We start from the raw sequence: 21,227 nt of genomic DNA, 5'->3' as shown, positions 1-21,227 counted from the left end.
CCACAGACATACATAAGTTGAGGCTTCCTCAGCAGACTCAAAGCATGGTCCTTTTCAGTGCTGTTTGGGTTTGAGGAACAGAAAGAAGTCCAAAGGGGAAAGAATGAATGGGGTAGGACTTCCCAACCAAATGTGCATAGGAGGTTCTTGCTGTGCTTTTAAAAAACAAGCAGCTTCTTTGCTGTACTGGGGGTGGGTGGGTGGAGAGGTAACCCTTTCTGAATACAATGCAGTCTCCTTCCTCCATACTAGTAATGCACGTGTCTTTCAGAAGACCTATCAAGATTTCTCCTCCAGAATCTCCCCAAACAGTGACCTTCTGGGCTGATGGCTCTGCTCTGAGATTAAGTGTCTCCAGATGCCCCCAGAGGCCACTCTTTCGATTGGGCCCTTATTTTCCTTTAAGATGCCTTAAGGAGACTGAGACAAGTGTATTATTGAGAGACAAAATGTTTCCAGCCTTCCATTGATGGCAGAGACGTGCTTAAATGTATGTTTTTTAAAATCAACCTGTGCATGTACAAACTGGAACCTTAGTGGATATATATATTATGTATTATATATTTATTATATATTATATAATATACAATATATTATATAATATATATTATATTTTGCCCCTGTATTGTGTATGTGTGCTTAATTATTCTGGATAAGTACCTAACATTGAAATTATATGCCATAGGGTAGAATCCAGACCCCTTTGAAAAGAAGAAAATATCTCACCATAAGGTTTTTATTCTATTCTCTGAGGTATCTGCTGTTCAGTCTCAGCAAGATGACCCCAACAAACCTTACTGGGTTTTGAGGTTGGTCACTGAACACAATGAAGTGGAGCTACTGGAAGTAAAAAAAGATACAGAGCGAGCTGATGAAATCCGAGCCATGAAGCAAGCCTGGGAGATGACTGAGCCTGGAAGAGCAATTAAGGTAACTCGGGTGTGAACAAGTTGCCCTTTCCTCACCATCCCCATGCAGAGTCTGCAGGAAGGCCATGTGATAGAAACCACATGGCCATGTTCTCCTCAACATGGACCATGATCACATATTTACTAACTAAACCTTAAGGCCGTGTTTAGACACATTGCACAATGCTGGTCTCCCTGTATCAAAAGGCGTTCAAAAGCAAAGCCCACGGTGGAACCACGTATAAGTCCAGATGATGCATTAACTTCCTTCACGAGGCCCTGGCCAAAGACCCAGACCCACACCTACTACTTGGAGCGTCAAACCCAAGCAAGACCTCCTGAAAGTGTTCAGTGTGTGTGCTCTATCCTTTACGCAGCCCTTGCCACCTTGTGAATTATATACATTTTGTCCCATCCTCCTCCCCTCTATTTTCTGTATGAAGCACCCTTATAGTGAAATGTTATTATGTGCTATGTAATTCAGTGTGATTGCTGCAGCACCCCCCAAAAATGAAAAAAAGTATTGGATCTACGGTACCATGCCCAGCTTCATCCTTTTATGATAGCTACCTCCTTCGTTCTCAAATACAGGCATGTACATATGCAAATATATTCATATATGAGGATGGGGAAATAGAGCTATGTGCATGTATTTATAGGTTTAGTATTAAGGTAGCAGATGGACATGGGGCCTCCCCTCAAGTACTCTCTCAGTGAAAGAACACTTTGTTCTAATTACCTGGCATTCCATGATCACCTTCCTAACACCATTGCTGAAGACAAAGCAGGTACATAAGCAAATGTGGTGAAGAAAGCTGATGGTGCCTGGCTATCAAAAGATACAGCATCTAGGGTCTTGAAGGTAAACAAGTGGACACCTAACTCAGAAGCAGCAAAGCCCACATGGAAAAAGTGTACCAGCCTGTGTGATCATGAGATTTCAAAGGTAGCAGGGATCAAGCATCAAAGAACAGAAAAAAAATCAAAATATTGTACATGAGGAGGAGTACCGATTGGTGATCAAAGACCCATTATTAGGCAACCCAAAGAAGGGTCATGGGGAGGAGACAAGCCAATCAGGGGGCAGTGTAGCAATGTAGCTCTTTAATGCTTCCTCCCCCACCTCCCAATGTCATGATCCCAATTCTACCTTACAAATCTGGCTAGACCAGAGGATGCACACTGGTACAGATAGGAACTGGAAACACAGGAAAACCAGGACAGATGACCTCTTCAGGATCAGCGGTGAGAGTGGGAGGGTGGAGGAAAAGTGGGTTGAAAGGGAACCGACTATAAGGATCTACATGTAACCTCCTCCCTGGGGGATGGAGAACAGAAAATTGGGTGAAGGGAGACATCTGACAGTGTAAGATATGCCAAAATAATAATTTATAAATTATCAAGGTTTCATGGGGGAGGAGGAGGGAGGGTGGGAAATGAGGAGCTGATACCGAGGGCTCAAGTAGAAAGCAAGTGTTTTGAGAATGATGATGGCGACAGAGGTACAGATGTGCTTGACACCATGGATGGATGGATGGATTGTTATAAGAGTTGTATGAGCCCCCAATAAAATGATTTTTTAAAATCTCTATATATCATTGATGGTTTAGAATTTGTGTTTACTTGATCCTTATTAAGGGTTGGACTGGCTCGGACATTCTTTTCGATTTCACTTTATTATTTTTGTTCGTTTGTTTCCCTTGAGTACTAGTCACATGTCTTTGCCTCTATTTTCTATCTTCAAAGAGGATTAAAGATGGCAATATCTGTTCTTTAGGCATCTCAGGCTCGTTTGAATTACCTCAGCCAGTTCGTTAAGAAAGGGTCCGATACTGAGAATGAGCAAGTGGCTGAAACTCAAGGTAAGCCTCTGGAAGAAGGTCAGTCCACCCTGGAGCACAGGGCTGTTTCTTCTTTGAACCCTTTTAAAAGATACTCAGGAAGAAACTTTTGATTTAAAATGAGAGAGAGACAAAAGGAGGGCATTTCAGATTATATCTTCTTATAGAATGGTTTTAAAAAAGAGAAAGAAATTTGAGATAGCACCCTAAACAATTTCATTATCAAAGTACTTCCTCTTATATCTGCTGATTCAGTGCCTGCATATGTCACCCCCTACCTCCCAAATAGCTACAATGGCCTCCATTAAGAAAATCTAAATCCAAAGATTGGGGATAAACCCTCATTAGAAAGAGCAGTAAGCAAATTTTAAGGCAAACCTCTTACTAGAAATCTGATTCCTTTTCTAAAAACAAGAGCAATAAATATAAGCATAGGTATCGTCCAGCCAACTCATTTACCAAGTCAATAGCCTTGGGTCGGTATCATCCTATTAATTATTCATCATTTAATAAGTAGCCCTGATTGGGCTTGTAGTTACCTATTGGGCTGTGAACCCCAAAGTCAGCAGTTAGAAAACACTAGCCCTTCCACTGGAGAAAGGGGGGCTTTCTACTCCCTTAATAAGAGTTACAGATTGGGAAACCCACAGGGGCAGTTCTACTCTATCCTGTAGGGTCACCGTGAACGGGACTCGACTCAAGGGGAGTGTGAAAGTCACGACTATGAGTTGTGTAGGGAAATGGACTCCTACACTTGTAGACTCCCAGAAAGCACCGCTGAGGTCAAGAGTTAAAGATGTACCCCATCTGAGAAGTGTTTGTTCTCTCTCCCAGCCATGACCTGCTTCCAGGGCGCCACCATCCTCTCCTCGTCGCCAGCAGTTCTTCTGTCTCGTCTCCTCACAAATCTCTCAGAGTTTTACTATCTAGGAATATGAGGGTACTCCCTGCATCTCACTAGGGTCGCTTATGAGTCGGAATGCACTTGACGGCAAAGCGTCTTTCATGGCCAATGACTTCTTGTGATTACATTGTATTGTACAAGAAACGTGTCCATTTTGCCTAAGTTGACAAGCTTATTGGCACGGGTCTGTTTTTCTTAACCAGTCTTGTTCTAGGTTTGTATCCGTTTTATCGACATCTTTAAAATGAAAACAACGACTTTCAGCTTCCGAATGCCAGCCTTCAGTGTCTGTTTTCATTGTCGGCTTTCTGGTTCCTGCTTACCTTGCCTCTAATCTATTTGAGATTTGTTTACTTGTATTTTTATAGGCTCTACAGGTGGAAACTTAGATCAATGACTCTAATCCATGTCTTTTCTTTGTGATTTTTAAATTTTACAAATATACAGACACAGCTGTGGATTTCACCACTTTAACTTAGCATTTTTAATAGCACTTACTCAAAATACTTTGTTTCCCGCCATCGTTTTCTCTTTGAACTTTAAGTGACATGAAAGTGTCCCAGCTGCATGCATAGTAAAACCAACACTCATTCTCTTTCTCTTGAGGCGTCTCTTTAATTCTACTGGGTTCAAATAGCATACTTCATCTGAGTCCAACCTTATGATTCCTGTTGAACGGTGCTTTATGGTTCATTTTGGGGCTGTTTATGGATGCTTAAAAATAATTTACTGTTCTGAACTTGTTGATTGAAGTGTCCTCTCTGCTTCTTAAATTGGCCAAATTATTTAATTTTGTGTTAAAACTTTTATCTTCTACTTGACTTTTTTGGTCTGTTTTTCTTTCTCCCCCTCCCCCTCCTGAAAGAGCTATTTCAAATAACTAAAATCATCGCTGTTAACACTCAAATGTGAAGAGGATAGATCCCTCCTCCAGAGTCTGGACTTCATTCTAAACAGAGAAAAGTTTCCCACTTTTGGTTTTAAGTTTAATAATAATTGTAAAATGTAAAAATTAAAAATGGATAGAAAACTCCAATAGATTGATAATACTTTTTGTAATAGCCATTGCTATATATACATTAATTTACATTTCCCAGCTTCATTATACAGTAAAACATGCAAAAGCAGGAACCTGTCCACAAAGAAAAGCTCAAATGTTTCACACTAAAGTTGGCAATAGAAAACTGCTAAGATTGTACTCTATGGTAAAAAAAAAAAAAGGCCGGACCTGGAAAACTAAGGCAGGCCCATTGTATGCCAGCCCTCACAGTTTTCACCACACAGCATGCACCGTTTCTTACAGAACAGAGAACATGAACAATAATAGCAACACAAAAAATGGCCAAGTTATTTAAACCAGGAGTACTTACATCACTGTAGCTCAGCTGATTTTTATTCATTCTTGATTAGTTTTACAATGACTGGCTTAAATTCTATCATGCATAGCTCAGAACATAAATGAAACAATTATTTCACCCTTTTATTGGGTATTGTAAATGGCTCATTGCAACAAAACACTGCCAAGTCTTGTGCCATTCTCACAAGCGCCACTGTGTTTTGAGTCCACTGTTACTGCCCCTGCATTCATCCCTCCTGTTAAAGACCTTCCTCTTTTCCACTGACCTAGACTCTACTGAGGATGGTGTCCTTCTCCAGGGGTGGGTCCCTCCTAGTAACATGTCCTAAGTGTGTGAGATGAACCCCATTCTCACGTTGAGGAGCAGGCTGACTGTTCTCCCAACATACATTTGTCAGCTGTTTTGACAGTCCACGGGATAGCATTACTCTTTGCCTACATCATGATTGGAAGGCATCAATTCTCCTTTGATCTTATCCATTGTCCAAGCATATGAAGCAATGGAAAATACCATGGCTTGGGTCAGGCACACTCTATCCTCAACTAGACAGTTTTAGTCTGTAACACAGGTATGACAGATTCGATCAATGCAGTAGATCCTTTGATTTCTGCTGCCTCCATGAGCATTGCTTATGGTTCTAAGGAAAATGAACTATTTGACAACCTAAATCTTTTCTGCGTTCATCATTACATTGTCTGTTGGTCCAGTTGTGAGGATAATTTTTTCTGTCATTGAGTTGTAGTCTATACTAAGGTCTGCATTCTTTGATTTCATCTGTATTCCTCACGTGGTCTTCACTTTGAGCAAGCAAAGTTGTTTCTTCTGCATATTGTAGTTTGTCAATGAGTCTTCCTCTATTCACTCTAGCTCCAATCGCCTACTGCCTTTGACATGTTCTTTTGAAGTGAAATTGTATGGCTGTTTTATCCCTTATGCACTAAGGCCATCTTTTAGCAGTAAAACTTAGGCGACTTTGCCTTAAATATTCCGAAATTCAGTTCAAAATTGAATAAGAAATTTCTGGCCTCCAGACTCAGGATGACTTAAGGTAGGAGGAGCAATATTCTAAACAACTAAACCACCACCTACACTAGCTCCAAATTTACAACTTGTTTTAATTTTTATTTATTTTTTAATGCAAATATTGCCTGCCTGGCCATTAAAGTCAGTTTCTGAGATACCTTTGAGGCATCATCTGAGGTATGGATTGTTGTTTTCTTGCTAGTGCTCTGGTTAGAATTTGAAAAGGCTTTTAATGTACCTGCTCCAAATTGATTTTCCCATCTTTCCTGTTAGGTTTGTATGTGATTTTGTTGTGTGTAAACTTCTTTAATAATACACATGTCATATTTCACTAGGAAAGCATGGGCATCGGCTATCCAGGAGTTCCATAGGGGGAAATGGCAGAGAGATAATCCCTTCAAGAGGCCTGCTCTGGAAGAAGTGGCAGCTGGGGAGAACCATAAGTCATCTGACAAAATTTATAGGCCATGGGTCTGGAGGATCCGCAGCAGCAAAGGAGGATCATGATCAGAGCACGCGGAAGGATAGTATCTGTAAGTATTTCTCTCACCAACAAGAGTGGAGAGGCAATGGTCAAAATCTCAGCTGCCAATCAGAATGCTGGCGGTTCCAACTGACCATCTGCTTCATGGAAGACAGGTATGACCGTCTGCTTATGTAAAGATTTGCAGACCTTGGAAACACTATGGGGGTAAGATAGACGTATAATCTGAAATATAAATTCTGGGAAAGATGACAACTTAAACACATGTGATATTATGTTCAACTATTTAAACCTCTATTGTGTAATCATCTGCTCAAACACCAGATTATTAAATACAAAAGCAAAAGATAAAAGTGGGCCCAAACAATGCAAACCCAAGAATCCTCTAACCAACCAAATTATTTATCAAGATGGATGGAGATGTAAGAGCCTTTCCAGACAAGGACAAACTCAAATAATATATTAAAAGAAACCCATCTCTACAAAAAAAACCTCCTTACTAACACAGTGTGGTCGGAAGAACAACACTCACCGAGCACAAATAGGAGCCCACCACAGAGAGGCACTCCACCCAGAGGTCGAGTTGGAAAACAGTCCCAATGTGTTACAGAAAAACAGCTCCAATTTTGGAGCAGATACCAAAAACCTATTGATAAACAATGGGACATCCCCTCACAGAAGGGTCACAGGGAAGAGATGAGTCAACCAGGGTGCAGTACAGCACCAATGAAACATACTTATATCTTTGGTAATTTGAGACTTCCTCACCCCCCTCTATCATGACCCCAGTCCTGCCTTTCAGTGTGGGCTAGACTGGAGCATGTGCACAGGTACAGATAAGAGAGAAGACATAAGAGCTCATGACACATGGAATCCAGGAACAGGAATGGGGAATAGTGGTACCAGGAAGGTATGGGAAAGCAGGGGAGAGGAGGGGAGGAAGGAGGAACTGATAGCAATGATCCTCCCCAAACTCCTCCTCCCCACCACCCCCAGGGGAAGAGCAACAGAAACCATTGGGGAAGGGAGACAGTGATCGGTGTAAGATATGAAAATAATAATTTATAATTTATAATAGGACCACAAGCGTGGGGGCGTGGGGAAGGGAGGGAAAAAGAAGGGCTGATACCAAGGGCTCAAAAGAAAGTAAGTGTTTAGAAAATAATGATGGCAACATATGTACAAATATCTTTGATACAATTTATGTATGGATTGTTATAAGAGCTGTAAGAGCTCCCAATAAAGTGATCTAATAAAAAAAACAGCCCCCAAGATAACATTGGCTTAATGGTGAAAAGAAGGCAAGAATGAACCACACACCCATTGGCACAATGCCATGTTAAGAAGGGATATAGAAAAACACCCAAAACAAAGGTATGATATGATATCAAATTCATAGTCCACTGATGGATGTTGTGACTCTGAATATCAATGTACTGAACTCTCCCATTAAAATACAGAGACTAGAGGACTGGCTTAGAAAACAAAATCCAGAAAAAAACAAAATCCATCAATCTGCCTGCAAGAGACACATCTCAAGCTTGCAGACAGAAATAGGCTGAGAATCAAAGGCTGGAGAAATATATACCAAGCAAACAGCAATTAAAAAAAAAACAGGGGTTGCAATCCTTATCTCTGACAAAATTGATCTCAAAGTGCAAGCCGTAACAAGAGACAAGGAGGGGCACTCTATAATGATCAAGGAATCAGTAGGCCAAGAACCAGTGAGCACAATAAACATTTACACACCCAACTAGAGACCCAGGAAAGCTGTCAATCAAATGCTCCAAAAGATGGAAAAAGAAATCACAGGCTCAACAATCATAGGAGGTGACTTTAATATACTGCTCTCTGAAAAGATAGATCACAGAGAAAAAGCTTAACAAGGAAGCTACAGAACTATACAATTAGGCAATCTGACCTGAGATTTTCAGAACTCTCCACCCAAATTCAAAAATGAAATCACATTCTTTCCTATCCCATGTGACACATAATCCAAGATAGATCACATGTTGGGACACAAGTAGAGCCTGTGTAAATGCAATCACATAATGATCATTCAGACTTCCCTATCAAACCACTATGCCATAAGACTGGAAACTGACAAAAGGAGGATTAAGAAAACAAGGAGAAACAACTGGAGGTGGACTAACTCTTTGCTGCAAAATGTGTGGGCATTGAGCCAGAGCAGAAGACTAATCAGCGAGCTTTTAGAAACCAATGAGAATGAGGACGTGACATACAAAATACCTTTGGGGCACAGCAATTTGATAGCGATAAATGCAGATATGGAAAAGGAAGAGAGATTTATGATTGACATGCTGGCACAAAACTTCCAGCAATTAGAGCGGAGTCAACAGGACAATCATACTAATAGCAAAAGAAAAGAAATAATAAAAACTAGCACAGAAATAAATGAACAGGAAAACAAGAATACACTACAAAAAAATCAATGCAGCAAAAAGGTGTTTTTTTTTTTAAAGGTCTAACAGAATCAATACACTGATGGCAAACCTAACCATAGAAAGGAAGGAACAAATATCAATAGTCAGGATGAGGGATGAAATAGGGGAAATTATAATGGGCCCTAATGGAATTGAAAGGCTAATTAAACAGTACTATGAAGGCATGTACTCCAAGGAATTCAACAAATGTGGAAGACATGGACAAATACTCGGAAATAGAATCCCTTCCTAGACTATCCAAGATGGAAGTCAGGAACCTCAACAGACCCATAGCAATAGAGAAAATAGACAAGGTTATCAAGGAATACCAACTGAAAAATCCCTCCCCCAGAACAGACAGCTTCACAGGAGAATTCTACCAAGCATTCAGGGAAAAACTGACACAAATCCTACACAAACTCTTCCAAAGCATAGAAAAGATGGCAAACGCCCAGACCCTTTCCATGAAACTAGGATAGCACTGATACCTGAAGTGGACAAGGGTCCCACAAAAATTGAGAACTACAGACAAATACCTCTAATGAACATCGATGCAAAAGTCCTTAAAAAATACTGGCCAATAGAATACAAAAGTTTATGAAACAAATAATTTACCATGACCAAGCAGGATTCACTCCAGAAATGCAGCAACAGTTCAACATCTGAAAGTCCATCAGCATTATGCATCACATTGATAAGAAAAAAGGAGAAAACCCACATGATACTAGATGCATAAAAAGCATTCAGACACATTCAATGCCCCTTCCTATTAATACACTCAAGAAGATAGGCATGGAATGTAGATTCCTCAATATAATACAAGGTTTATATGAAAATCCAATAGCCAATGTGTTAGTCAATAGAGAAAAAAACTAAAACAATCCCTCTGAATGGGGGACCAGACAAGCATGCCCTTGTCCCACTCTTAATTGAAATCATACTGGAGGTCCTAGCTAACAATATAAGGGAAAGTAAAGAAGGTATATTTGTCTGGGGTGAGAAGAGGTGAAAGCATCGTAATTCTCAGATGATAAGATTTTATATTTGGAAAACCCCAAAGCTTCACAAGAGAAGTACTGGAAGTGATAGAGGAGTATAGCCGAGAGGCAGGATATAATATCAACAAACAGAAGTATATTGAACTGACATATACATCGGACAAGTCCATGAAAGAGTAGATAAAAAAAGTAGTACCCTTCAAAATAGCCAAGCACAAATGGAAATATCTAAGGATATAATTAACCAAAACCCCCAAAAGATTTCTATGAGGAGAACTACAGAACACTATTCCAAAAAACCCAGAGTGACCTGCATAAGTGGAAGGATATCCCATGCTCATGGAATGAAAGACTGTAGTAAAGATGTCAGTCCTGCCCAAGGCACTATACAAGTTTAATGCTAACCTGATACAAATACCAATGTGCTTCTTCAAAGATTTGGAAAAATTGACTACCAACTTCATTTGGAGAAGGAAGAAGCTCAGAATTGGCAGCGGACTCCGCAAGAGGAAGGAGAAAGTTGGAGGGCTTCTTTACCTGGTGTTAGCACCTGCTACACAGCCACAGTGGTCAACAACAGCTTGGTAATGTTATAATGACAGATATATGCAGACCAATGGAAAAGAACTGAAAACCCAGAATTGAAATCATCAGCTTCCAGACAACTGATCTTTGATAAGGGCCAAAAAATATCAAATGGGAAGCGGATGTCCTCTTCAACAAGTGGGCTGGAAGAAATGGATATCTACCTGCAGAAAAATGAAGCAAGACCCTTACCTCACTCCATGTACCGGAATAAACTCAAGGTGGATCACAGACCTCGAGGTAAAGCCCCAGACTATTTAGGCCATCAGTGAAGGAATTGGGACACATCTAAGAACTTTGACCCAGGGAATACAAAGGCTATTGGGAATAGGGAAGGACACAAACACAGAGCAAACACAAACGGACAAGTGGGCTATCCTGAAATAAAACAGTTGTGTACATCAAAAGACTCCGTCAAGAGAGTAATAAGAGAGCCCATGAACTGGGAAAACATCTTTAGCAATGATACATCAGACAAAGGCCTTATTACTAAAATCTGAAGTCCTCTGCTATCTTCCAAAAAGAAAATAAAGCCACAAATAACCCATTGAGGAGATGGGCAAAGACCTGAACAGAAGTTTCACCAGGTCAGAAATCCAAATTGCCAACAAACATATGAGAAAGTGTTCCCAATCATTAGCCAGAAGAGAAATGCAAATTAAAACAACTGTGAGATACTACCTAACACCCTCAAAGATAGCCCAATTCAAAAAAGAAAGCAACCAGTGTTAGAGGGGATGTGGTGAGATGGAATATCTCATCCACTGCTGGTGGTTCTGTAGGTTATGTGCAGCCATTGTGGAAATCGAGATGTCAATACCTAAAACAAATGGAAGTCAAGCTACCATAGGGCCCAGCAATCCCCCTACTGGGCATAAACCCAGAAGAGATAAGAAACAGACCACGGCCAGACATGTGCACTCCCATGTTCATCGAAGCGCAGTTCACAATTGCAAAAATTGGAAACAGCCAAAATTTCCATCAACCAACAAATGGATTAATATACTCTGGTACATACATACAATGGAGTCCTATGCATCCCTAAAAATCAGTGACGAACACATGAAGCACATCGATGCATGTTAAGAATTGGGCGAAATTATGCTAAGCAAATTAAGCCAAGCACAAAAGGCCAAGTACAATCTGAGTCCACTAAGGTAAGATTAAAAAACACAAGGAGCATAGGGGGAACGCCACCAAATGCATACGTTCCTGGGGCAAGGTCCAGGTGCTCTGGCAGGGGTGGACCCAACCCAGGGATGCATATGCAACCAACTAAGAAGGAGGGGAAAAGAAAGAAAGGAAGGAAGACATGGCCAGTGGGGGAACAGGACACTAACTGACACCCAGGGAGGGCATTGTTCCTGTCTCCACAGGAAAGTGAGAAATGATGCGGGTCAGAGAGGAGACCCAAATATATTGATGCAAATGATGGGGGTCAGAGGGAATGTCTGTGGACATTCTCTCACAGAAGGGTCACAGGAAGGAAGGAGTCAGCCAGGAGGTAGCATAGCACCAATGGAGCACACACCATTCCTCTAGTTCTTTAATGCTTCCTCCCCACCCACTATCATGGCCCCTGTTCTACCTGACAAATCCAGCTAGAATGGAACATGTACACTGGTACAGATAAGAGCTCTTGATACATAGAATCCAGGACAGACCAACTCCTCAGGAATAGTAATGGAAGGAGTGATACCATGGGGGTAGGGAAAAGTCGGAAGAGAAGGGGGAGAAATGGGACACTGACTACAATGATTGACATATAACACACCCTACCCCCACCAAGGGGACGAACAACAGAAACGTGAGTGAAGGGATACAGTGGATGGTGTAAGCTATGATAAGGATAATTTATAATTTATCATGGATCCATGAGGGTGGGAGGGGAGGGGAGGGGAGGGGGAAAAGGGAGCTGATACCAAGGGCTCAAGCAAAAAGAAAATGTTTTGAAAATGATGGCAACATAGGTATAAATGTGTCTGATACAATGGATGTATGGATTGTCTTGAGAGCTCTAAGAGCCCCCAATAAAATGATTTATTCATTTAAAAAGAAGGTCCAATTTTTTAATAGAGGGATGTTTGGTAAAATTTTATGTAAGCACAAATATTTTTAAAGAGCGTAATGGTTACATTTATAATAGTCAAAACATTATAATTATTTCCAAATTGTTGTATAAATTCAATATAAGCTTTTTACAAAATTCCAAAAATATATTTAAAAGAATTTGCCAAGCAGATCCTAGATCACGTGGAAATAAAAAGGCCTAGAATAGCCCAAATAAGTTTGAAATGGCTTCTGTGAGTCTGAACTAACTCAAAGGCATCTGACCACACCAACAATACGACTAAGAAAAGAGCACGTATGTTTCAACTAAACATGATATTGGATTCGGTAGAGGCGATTCAGATACAGTCCCCCACAGAGTCTCCATGTTTCTGTGATGTTGGAAGCTAAGTCCTCAATAATTAAAACACCAGCAGGTTCGCTGAAGGTGAACAGATCTCAGTTGTGCTTCCACAATGAGTAGAGACTATGAAGAAAAAAATAGGCTATCCACTTCTTAGGGAATCGCCACGGAAAACCTTAATGAATACCAGCACAAAGGTGTCAGGCAATGCCGGAAGATGAGTCCCTCAGGTCTGGGGAAATTCAAATCAAAAGCACAGGGAAATATTAAGTACTGTCACTGGAGTGGATGATAGTGAAAATTACCGGCAATACCAAATGTTTGGAAGCTTATTGAGAAATTAGAACCCTCATAAATTCCTGGTGGGAACAGAAAATAGCACAGCCATTTTGGAAAACTACTAGATAGTTTCTTAACAAGTTAATCATAATTCTACATCAGCCACCCGTCGGTATCTACCTCTCCCCAAAGTGAAATGATAGAACCACACAAAGACCTTCATGCAACTATTGCAGCACTATTCATAGAGGCTGGAAGGTAGAAACAACTCAATATTCATCGATTGATCAACATAGAAAAAATGTGAAATATTATTTGACTATAAAAAAGGACTGACATTCTGGTATTTATTTCCATATTGAACCTCCAATGTTGTATTAAATAATAGAAAACCAAGCACAAGGAGCTGTATGAATCTGGCATATGAAATGTCCAGGAAAGGCAAATGTACAGAGACAACATCAGATGCGTGGTAGCTTGTGCTTGGGGCTATCGTGAGAATGGAGGGTAGGTACGAAAGGGTACAAGAGACCATGTTTGAATGCTAGAAATGCTTTAAAACTGGGGCTTGGTGATGATAAATTTTCTGATAATCATTGAATTTGAAGCCTATAAAGGGTGAGTTTTGTGTATTATACTGCAAGAAATTAAATGATCTTAAAAGGCTGAAATATTAACATCCAAGAGTTTAAAGTCTCTCAAACTTGGTTGTTTGGTTCACTGTGGGTCCATGGAAGTTAGAGCTGATGCTTATTTGACCTTAACTGTTTACTTTTTAAATGCCCACTCTACAGGACTAAAATGTTCTTGAAGGTAAGGTTCCCCAAATTTTACATTTCTATATCCATAGTGTTTACTATAGCTTTTGTGCAAAGCCCAAGCTCTTTAGCATGTTTATAATGAAATTTTGTAAGTAAAAGTTAGAATTTTGTTTTCTCCTTTACTTAACTATATGTTGTTACTCCCATAGAGTATGTTTATTCTGTCTAAATTAATTTTGTCATTTCTTTCATTCAACTGAAAGTATAGCAACTCTAGCTAGAGTATAAGTATGAAATACTTATTGTGCAAATCTGATTAAGTAATGCAGTCCAAACAATGAATGGGTTTTAGTGAAAATAACATTTTAGATTAAAATGAGACAAACAGCCATTCCTTTAGTCATTTGCTCATTGTTTTTTGTAAACCTAGAATTCTCTTATTTTTAAAAAACAGGTTCTCAACCGCGAGCTCCCAAAGTTTTGGACATACCTCCACAACTTATTAAAAATGAATTGGCATGTATGGACATGTCTAAATATGTACGGTAAGTTTAAGTAAACATCATTCTTCAGACAGCTGCATTCCTAGTGTGTGGAATGTATCGCCAATAGGTCATTTCTAAACAACTGAAAATTGAACGTGGAAGCTTGCTCTGTCTTCATTGTCCACTGCTCATCTGCTAGTGCCTTCTGCTGCAGTGGCTTCCTGGCTGCTGGGATGCTGGAAGCTCCGCCCCTGGTACTTAAATACCTGTAGGATCACCTGTGGGGAGGAAGGCAGGGGCCCCAGCATAGAACAGGCTAGGAAGAAGGAATAGGCTGTCCACTCGGGAGAGGTAATCTCCTGAAAGCCTTCTAAAGAGCAGCAGAACCCTGATAAAGTGCCTGAAGATACGCCCTCAGACTGGGAGCGCTGCCTCCTCAGAACAGAGTCCTCCTTAAAGACAGGGGTAGAGTGAAGCTGTCAGGACCCTCATTTACTCATGGGTTTAACTCAAAGCACGAGGAAACAGTGGTAGACCACAAGTTATAATCATATAAAATATGAACAAATGTAATATGACATTGTGCAAAGTATGAACCTAGGAATAAATGTGCAAAGTATGAGTCTAGGAACACTGGAAGTGATCAAAATGGAATAAAACACAAAGATCAATATCCTGTGTGTGGATTGCAGACACCACAGACTGGTCCTGGTCCTTCTTGGTCTCCACCTTATGGTTCTCTCACTGAGCCTTGTGAGGCCTTAGGTGGCTAGGCCTCCAACCTTTCCACCTGTTTGTACCTGGGATACCGAGGCTTCACCACCACGTCCAATGTGCGTCTGGTCCAAGGTTCCCTCTGGAAGAACATGCTAGAGGCTCTCCAGGACCTCAGCAGCAGGACCTGCTGGGATATCAGCTCACGTGGCAAGAGCTTGCAGAGTATGAACTCGTCCCAATTGCCCTGGTGCAGCTCTACACTTCAAGGGTGTCAACATCCACTTCTGTGACCGCAGCCTAGCCAAGGGGGCAAAGCTCATCAACATGTCCAAAATAAGTGTGTTGACAATGAAGACATCCTCACACTAAGGGCAAAAGATAGCCTGGACATCTTGGCACTAGTATTTGAGGTACCAAACCGAGAAAAAGTTTCAGACTATGAAATGAAGTTACTGGATCGAGATGTTGAACACCTTGGAATTCCAGAACAAAAGTATAGCTATGTAGTAAAGATGCCTTCTGGTGAATTGGCATTGCTTTTGCCGAGATCTCCGTCATATTGGAGATGCTGCTGTCATTTCCTGTGTGAAAGATGGAGTGAAATTGTCTGCAAGTGGAGAACTTGGAAATGGGAATATTAAGTTGTCATAAACAAGTCACGTTGATAAAGAGGAGAAGGCTGTTACGACAGAGATGAATGAGCCAGTTAACTTTTGCTCTTGAACTTCTTTACTCAAGCCACTCCACTCTCACCTACAGCAGCACTTAGTATGTCGAAGGTGGACCCCTGGTTCTAGAATGCCAATTGCTGATAAAGGATATGTAACGTACTATTTGGCTCTCAAGATTTAGGATGATGAAGAATCTTAGAATCTTAAAATCTAAAATCCATGAATATAAAATGCCCTTTAAGGACTGTTTTTGAGATGCCAGTGTGTCCTTACGTCTTTCTGTCACCAAATCTGTACTACCGAGTATCTGGGTAGATATTGCTTTCTGTAAGTACTCTACTTTTTCACCACTCTTCTAAAACTTCTTTAAAAAACAAAGAATCCAAAGTTAAATCTGTTAACCTAGAAATGCTACTTTCATTTCTGTCCTACCTAGAAGCACTCTTATATTTTTATAGCAAAGAGTCTTACATAATTCTGTTTTAAGAATGTTTTCAATTCAAATAAAGTTATCTGAAGTTCAAATGTCGTAAGAAAGTGCTTTTGTTTGGACTGCACCACTGTTATCAGTGTCCTAAGTACCATTTAGTGGAAGCTACTCCAGTGTAAATGTGTTTATTTTCTTTTATGTTTTTTCTAGAACACCTAATAAAAATATATTGTTGGGATAAGACTGAGCTGTAAAGACATTGAAACATCCAGTAGGTAACGAAAATTGTGCTGCAAGTGGCCTAGTAGAACTTGGTGATGGTGCTTAGGGCTCCGGGACTATTCATTTGTTAAAAGTCATGTAACTATATGCCATTGTATATAAGTTAAGCCTTAATAGCTCTCACATCCTAGGTGAGCTAAAATGGATGGGTATTGGCAATTTTGAATCAGGCATATGCTGTACAATGCAGGTAAGGACAGATTCAAGATGAATGGCAATACACTAATTAAAAAGATTTATATAAAAAAGATCTATTGTGAAGCTATCTATGATTTATAAGCTTTTAGGAAAGTATAGTTAATATAACTAATCATCAACTTTATACACCAACCATTAAACGTAGTCATGAGAAAATTGAAGCATTCTATCAAGCATTCTATACTGATGACTCAAGATGTACTGATAATTAATGGCGATTGGAAATCAAAATCTTGAAAGATCACTAATTGGAAAATATAGCCTTGGTAGTAGAAATGACATTGGAAATATCATGATAGAAAATTTCAAGACCAATGATTTCTTCAGAGCAAGTAATTTTTCCCCCCAACAACACCAATGGCAACTATACACATAGACATCATCCAATGGACTACATAGAAATCAAGTTGACTACATCTGTGGAAAGAACAGATGAAATCATTCACTCTCATCCGCCAGAACAAGACCAGGGGCTCACGGTGGAACAGACTATCAATTATACGTGTGTAAATTCAGGTTGAAACTGAAGTAAATGAAAACAAGTCCATGAAAGTAAAAATACAACCTTGACTCTATCCCACCCGATTTTAGAAAATATTTCAAGAACAGATCTGATGCATTGAAGACTAGTGGCAGAAGGCACAACAAGTTGCAGGATGACATCAAGAATATCATACATGAAGGGTCATTAAAAGCATGCAGAAAATAAGTAAAAGACCAAAGACGATGTCAGAAGAGACCCCGAAACTTACATTTGAACATAGATTGTCTCAAACCAAACAAGCAAGCTCAATGCCAGCCACCAATTCCGTCTGAGAATGCAAGTGGAAGTGATGGAAGTAACAGAGATGACCAAAGAAATTTAAAGGGCAGCTCGAGAATACAAATGAAAGAATCATAATGAAATGTGCAAGGATTTGGAGTTAGCAAACCAAAAAGGAAGAAAACACCCCTACATGTGTAAACACAGCATTTTTCAAACTGTAAAGAACCGAAGAACAAAAAATTGTCAAGCCTTGAGTTGAACTATTGAAGGATTCTATTGACAAAATAATGATTACACGGCATGAAGCATCTAAAGAATGTGGAGGGAATACACAGAATTACTGTACCCCAAGTAATGGTTGATGCTCCTCACATTCCTGCGGTAGCACATGATTGAGGACTGATGGTGTTGAGGAAGACCATGATTAAGGACTGATGATGTTGAAGGAAGAAGTCGACGCTCCACTGAAGGCATTTTTGAAAGCAGGCTTCAGGAATTGATGGAACACCAACTGAAATGTTTCACCAATGATGCGGTGCTGGAAGCACTCACTAGTCTATGCAAAGGAATTTGGAAGACAGATACCTGGCCAACCGAGTAGAAGAGATCCATATTTGTACTCGTTCCGAAGAAAGGTGACCCAGCGCAATGCAGAAACTTTTGAACGGTATAATTAATCTCACACGCAATTAAAATGTTGAAGATAATTCAACAGCAGCTACAGTAGGGCATCAATAGGGAGCTGCCACAATTCAAGCTAGATTCAGAAGAGGATGTGGAGTGAGAGAGATCTTTGCTAATGTCAGATGGATCTTGACGGGAAGCTGAGACTACCAGAAAGATGTTTACTTATGGCTCATTAACTATGGAAAGGAATTTGACTGTTTAGATAATAACGGTGGACAACATTGAGATGAATGGTAACGCCAGAACACTTTTAAAAAAGCTCATGAAAAATCTGCACATATACCAAGAGACAGTCATTTGAGCTGAATAAGGGCGAGCTGCATGGTTTAAGATCAGGAAGGCTGTTCCATCTGCTTACTGAGCAAACAATGCGAGAATCTAGAAGAACTGAGCATCAGGATTAAAGATAGGTTCTTCGTCAACCTATGATAAGCAGATAACACAACTTGCTTGCTGAAAACTAAGAGGGCTTGACACAATGTCTGATGAAAATCAAAGACGAATATAAATTTAATATAAATTACAACTCAACGTAAAGAAAACTAAAATCTTAGGCTACATCTGCCAATAGGCAACATCATGATAAATGGAAAAAATTATGGAATTTGTCAAGGATTTCATTTTATTTGTGCAATATACTCATGTAAGAAGCAGTCATGAAATCAAAGGATGTATTACACTGGGCCAATCTTCTGCACAAGACCTCTTTAAAATGCTAAAAAAGCGACAATGTCACTTTAAGGACTAAGATGTGCTTAGCTCAAGTCACGGTATTTTCAATCAACTTATATTCATAAAAAAACAAACTGTACAATGGATAAGACCACAGAACATGGATGCATTTGAATGGTGTTGGTAAAAAATATATATTGAAAGTACCATGGGTTGTTAGATTGTTCGAAGTGCAAACAAGTACAGCCTGAGTGCTTGATTGATGCAAGTTCGCCGAGGCTTCGCCTCATGGTCTTTGATGGAGTGAGTGTCCAAGGCAAAGAGGAGGACCATATAGAAGGTGGACTGAGGCAGCACCTGCAACTCCGGGCTGTCAGCACAACACCTGTGAGGATGACGCAAGACCAGTCAGTGTTTTGCCCTGTTGTCCACTGTTCTGTTTGAACCAACACAATGGCACCGAACAAAATCAATATATCTTCCGTGTACATGAAATTTTTTAAGTACAGGAATTTGTATCTCAATGACAGCAAATATTTTACGGTCAGCAACAAAGTCAGTTCAGTAGTTTCAATAAATATCAAACTTGTCGGCTATTCAGGTGGGTTGAGTTTCAGAAAATTCCTTTTAACTTGCTGCCATCCCTTAATTTGATTCAGCTTTCTTAAGAAATCTCTGATAGAATTCAAAGACAAAAATGTTACTCCAGCCTATTCATAAACTTGAAAACATGATGAATGTAGCTACACAAATTCAAAAGAAGACCCACGAACTATTCTCAGACTTGCCTACACCAACTCCACAATCTTCACACTGAATGTTTTAGTGTCGGTCTCTGTACATTTCCCTAAATTCGCCTGCACTACTGGCGGCTCAGTTCATGGTTGAAAAACAATGGTTGGTTCTTTTTATTCCCAGTGTTTGTTTGCCAGACCACCACGCTGTTGACAGAAGAATGTTGAATCCTGTGACTTTTGAAGGAAACTTCCCCCAGAGTTCCCCAGTGATTAGTGTCTCTCTCCTGATGTCTTTCTAACAAGGAAAACAAGTGCCGACACTCTGCTGCAGACGGAAGAACTGAGCCAGCAGTTTGCGATGCAGAAGGCAGAGGAGGTCCATCAGTTTCGACAGTATAGGGCCAGGATCCTCAGCATTCGAGACATCGACCAAGAGCATAGGGTTAAGTTAAAGGACGATATCCTGGATATGTATGGAGAAATGCGGGTGAGTCTAATGCTGCGCATATGGGCCCCAGTAGACTAAGTCTTCTGTAATATTAAAAGGAAATCATAGAATCATAAGGTGTGGTGGAAAGAAACCTTTTTTATTACATTATTTTATTACCACTAGATAGCACATTAGATAGCCATGTAAATGTATTTATAAAGGCTATGTATGGATTTGCTAAGTAAAGCAGAAAATAAAAATTTTCCTTCTCCTCCTCTTCTTCCTCCTCTTCCTTCAATCCTCCTCCTCATCCTCCTTTTCCAGCTGTGACTTCAGAAAAAATCCAAGGAGTTCTACCAGCTTTGTCTCTGGGTTCTATGGAGTCTCACTTGAGCGTTTTAAAGCACTGTGGATAACTTCAAAGGGCACAAAATTCAAAATTCAAAACCAAACTCACTGCCATCAAGTCAATTCCAACTCACTCCTATAGGACAGGGTAGAACTCAGTTCTTTTTTTTTTTAGCCCCAATAAAATGATATTTTAACTTAAAAAAAAGAAAAGAAAAATCTTGAAAACATGTCATTTTACAATGCACATCTTCTGGATACAGAGGGCATTGCCAATACAGATCTAATTTCATTCATTCTCTTAAATTCCTTCCAAGTAGCAGTATTAGGAATCTCTAAGCCATAAAAAAATCTACAAAGATGGTAGAGGAATCAAAAGTAAAATAGGAAGTTGGGAAATAGCCAGATGAAAACCACACTATGAAGATGAAAGAGTAAAGTCCCCAATTCCGGAACTGGCAGGCACATTCTAATTAATATAACTGTAAACTCTGGGAATTACCTCAATTTCTCCACAGAATTTCCATAAACAAACAAGCAAACAACAAAACACTCACTGTCATCAAGCGAATTGTCATTCATAGTGACCCTGTAGCATGGAGTAGAAGTGCCCCTTTGGGTTTCTGAGACATCCAATCTTTACCAAGACTACTTTCTCCAGTGGAGTGGCTGATGGCTTAGAACCACTGACATTTTTTATGGTTCAAACTGCTGACTTTGTGATTAGCAATCCAACTTAGAGCTCATTATGCTACCAGGACTTCTAATATCCAGGGGATATTATTTGTAAATAGCTCAAGTATAGG

General features: G+C 40.0%; 1 protein-coding gene and 1 pseudogene across 1 annotated transcript in view; both read left to right on the top strand.

The window, feature by feature from the left end:
- ADGB (androglobin) overlaps nt 1–21,227 on the top strand; it is a 226,980-nt gene that overhangs the window by 204,217 nt on the left and 1,536 nt on the right. Inside the window, 5 exon segments of the mRNA XM_075553888.1 lie at nt 754–930; nt 2,686–2,814; nt 6,375–6,567; nt 14,429–14,543; nt 19,947–20,130. Of these exon segments, the coding sequence (XP_075410003.1) occupies nt 754–930; nt 2,686–2,814; nt 6,375–6,567; nt 14,429–14,543; nt 19,947–20,130 (798 nt within the window).
- Nucleotides 15,058–16,070, top strand: LOC142453071 (proliferating cell nuclear antigen pseudogene; annotated as a pseudogene).

This window comes from Tenrec ecaudatus, chromosome 7 (genome assembly GCF_050624435.1).
Source record: "Tenrec ecaudatus isolate mTenEca1 chromosome 7, mTenEca1.hap1, whole genome shotgun sequence".
Taxonomy (NCBI): Eukaryota; Metazoa; Chordata; class Mammalia; order Afrosoricida; family Tenrecidae; genus Tenrec; species Tenrec ecaudatus.
Note: the sequence above shows the minus strand (reverse complement) of the source record. Positions and strands in the feature narration are given on the sequence as shown.